Source organism: Otolemur garnettii, unplaced genomic scaffold (genome assembly GCF_000181295.1).
Source record: "Otolemur garnettii isolate 467f Iridium unplaced genomic scaffold, OtoGar3 scaffold00050, whole genome shotgun sequence".
Classification (NCBI taxonomy): Eukaryota; Metazoa; Chordata; class Mammalia; order Primates; family Galagidae; genus Otolemur; species Otolemur garnettii.
The window spans coordinates 7487106-7490146 of NW_003852445.1; the positions used below are offsets into that span (position 1 = coordinate 7487106).

Consider the following 3041-nt stretch of genomic DNA (forward strand, 5'->3'; position numbering starts at 1 on the left):
CCACTTGTCTGAATCACATAAATTGGGTTTTTGTTTCAACTGTTCTGCATTTATTTTTATCTATATACATGTACATGTATATATATGTACATATATGTATTTTATTTATTTTTGAGGCACAGTATTACTATGTCACCCTTGGTAGAGTGCTGTGGCATCACAGCTCACAGCAACCTCAAACTCTTGGGCTTAAGTGATTCTCTTCCCTCAGCCTCCCAAGTAGCTGGGACTACAGGCACCCGTCACAACGCCTGGCTATTTTTTGGTTATAGTTGTCATTGTTGTTTGGCAGGCCCAGGCTGGGTTTGAACCTGCCAGCTCCGGTGTATGTAGCTGCTGAGTTATAGGCACTGAGCCTATATATATTTTAAGGCAAGTCTGAAACAAAGTTTTAAGAGGAATAGAATAGATTTACAGAGTAAGAAAACTACAAAAACAGGCTACATTCACCATAGCCAATGAACGGGCCTCCACTGCCAGGGCAAATAGGCCTCCATATTTATTTATACCCTTACCTTGTTCCTAAAATTATTTATAGCAGCTTGGTTTGAATTTTACATTGATAAATAATACTTTTACAAAACACAAGCTGGCCTCAGCCACAACTACCTCCAGGAACAACAACTCACCCGCCTTCACTCTCCACATCTGTGAATGCGGCGCCTGAGGAGGCCGTGAAGTAGATGGAGCTGGAGCCAGTGGAGTCACTCCTTTCCCGGGCATATGGAAACCTTCGCCGCCGAACTCTTTGGTTCTCTTCCATGTGGGATCTGGAAAACAGGCCCCATTCCAGCCTGTTTTTCCCCCTTACAATGGGGGAACTTCTTACCACTGCTCCTCATTAAAGGGCCAAGAGCACAGAAAATTCTGGGTCTCTACCCTTAGGAGGGCAAGAACAACAGCTCCCTGGGTACAGTCCACATAGGCAGACAAGATTAGGCAGAACAAAGTTTCAGCTGCTACAGACCACAGGTCCAGAAGCAGCAAGAAGCTTATGTAAGATAAGGTAACAAATGTACAGCTTTCCTTTCATCCAGTTATGTTTGAAGCTATAAACCTGGTTTCTCTGAGACAGAGAGGCTAGAATACATTCTTGCTGAAAGAGCTGGAAGGGCAGGGAAAAGTTGGGGGTGGGGGCAGAGCAGGAGAAGAGGCTGCTTTACTCACCGGACCTCCCCAGCAATCTCCCCGGCAAGCCCTTGCAGGCTACTCCTTAGCTCCTGAACTTCCCGCCTCAATGTTGCCAGACTGGTCAGCACAAAATCCAGGCGGTCCAGCACCTTCTCCTGCCCTTCCTGTGAAAGGCTGTATACCACTGCAGCACCTCCAGCCTCACCTGGGATGGCCTGCAACAGTATCACTGTAGAAGACAGTAACACCAACAAGATATGAGGAGGAAAAGATCTGCACCTAGAATTCAAGAACACTTGCTTCTCAATGGAGTTCAATTTATAAAGAAAATTGTTGCGACTCAGATAGTGTATGTTCACAGCTAAATCATGGTGACAAGCTTCAGGTAACTATCTAGAAAATCGTTCAAGAAAGTAGAGTAAGTGGCCAGCGAGATGGCTCATACCTATAATCTCAGCACTTTGGGAGGCCGAGGTGGGTGGATTGCTTGAGACCTCCCCCCCATTCTCTACTAAAAACAGAAAAACTAAAGCAAGATATCTTGACCCCAGGAGTTTGAGGTTGCAGTGAGCTATGTTGACACCATGAAACTCTACCCCACAGGGCAACAGAGTAACTCTGTCTCAAAAAAAAAAGGAATGCAGAGTAAGAAAGATCCCTGGAATTGTGGCCACTTCCTCCAATATCAATAGAAAGAAGACTACTGCTGAGAAATTACAAGGAAATAAACAAAACACAAGAAAAATGAAGTAAAGACAAGCATACTGCAATAGGTTACCACTTGTTTATAAAATGCTGACAATCAGTTCCAACCTAAGGTGATGATAACTCTTTGAAGATGTTTCCAAAACAAACTTTTCTAAACCACCTAACATTGGTAATCAGAGAAAACACCTGTTGCCAATTAACATGGGGGTGAGGCTGGGCCCTGTGGCTCATTCCTGTAATCCTAGCACTCCGGAGGCCAAGGAGGTTGGACTGCTTGAGCACAGGGGTTCAGGACCATTCTGAGCAAGGGTGAGACTCCCGTCTCTACTAAAATAGAAGAAAAAAAAAATCTAGCTGGGCAATGTGGCAGGCACCAGTGGTCCCAGCTACTTGGGAAGCTGAGACACAAGGATCACTTGAGCCCAAGAGTTTGAAGTTGCTGTAAGATGTGCCCTGGGCAATGTGGCAGGCACCAGTAGTCCCAGCTACTTGGGAAGCTGAGACACGAGGATTACTTGAGCCCAAGAGTTTGAAGTTGCTGTAAGATGTGACCCCAGCATACTCAAAAAACATGGGAGTGAGATAATCTAACTGCTCCTCTATCACACAAAGATGAGGAGAGTGGTTTAAATCAGCCTAGATGCTTTGGTAAAACGAGTTAACCTGAAAGTTTTGAAAAACTGAAAGCATTACTCATTTCAGCTGTGGCTAGCTTCCAGTCACATTTAGCTTCGGTTGGGTATACTACGTGCCCCAGGACGTGTAAAGTCTACAGGTCCTGGTCCAGGTCCAACCTTGCCACTTCCTCTGTGACAATCTCAGGTAAGTTACACAATCTACTTTAATTTCAGTTCCTCATAAGAAGTATAATAAATCTTGGATTAGACAGCCTCCAAGTTCCCTTCGAATTCTAATATGTAATTTGAGATTAGTTATTCCCTTTGCCTTCTTTTGGATTTTTCTTTTATTTATTACACAGCTATTATTTATTACGAAGACCAAGGAAGGGCATTTAATACAAACAGCACTACTGTGGCTAGAACTAAGAATGAAAGCTAAATAGTCTTTTCACGGCTCGGCGCCTATAGCTCAACCGGCTAAGGCGCCAGCCACATACACCTAAGCTGGCGGGTTTGAATCCCCAGCCCGGACCGCCAAACAACAATGACGGCTGCAACCAAAAAATAGCCGGGCGTTGTGGC

The 3041-nt window shown here is 44.7% G+C and overlaps 1 protein-coding gene across 2 annotated transcripts in view; it reads right to left on the reverse strand.

The window, feature by feature from the left end:
* The window catches only part of RMDN3 (regulator of microtubule dynamics 3), a 29684-nt gene that overhangs the window by 25462 nt on the left and 1181 nt on the right, over positions 1 to 3041 (reverse strand). For both annotated transcript variants that reach the window (XM_023514312.1, XM_012806375.2), the window contains exons 3-4: positions 1168 to 1360; positions 630 to 770 (exon numbers count right to left, since the gene is read on the reverse strand). In XM_023514312.1, the coding sequence (XP_023370080.1) occupies positions 630 to 770; positions 1168 to 1360 (334 nt within the window). The remainder of the gene's footprint in view (positions 1 to 629; positions 771 to 1167; positions 1361 to 3041) is intronic.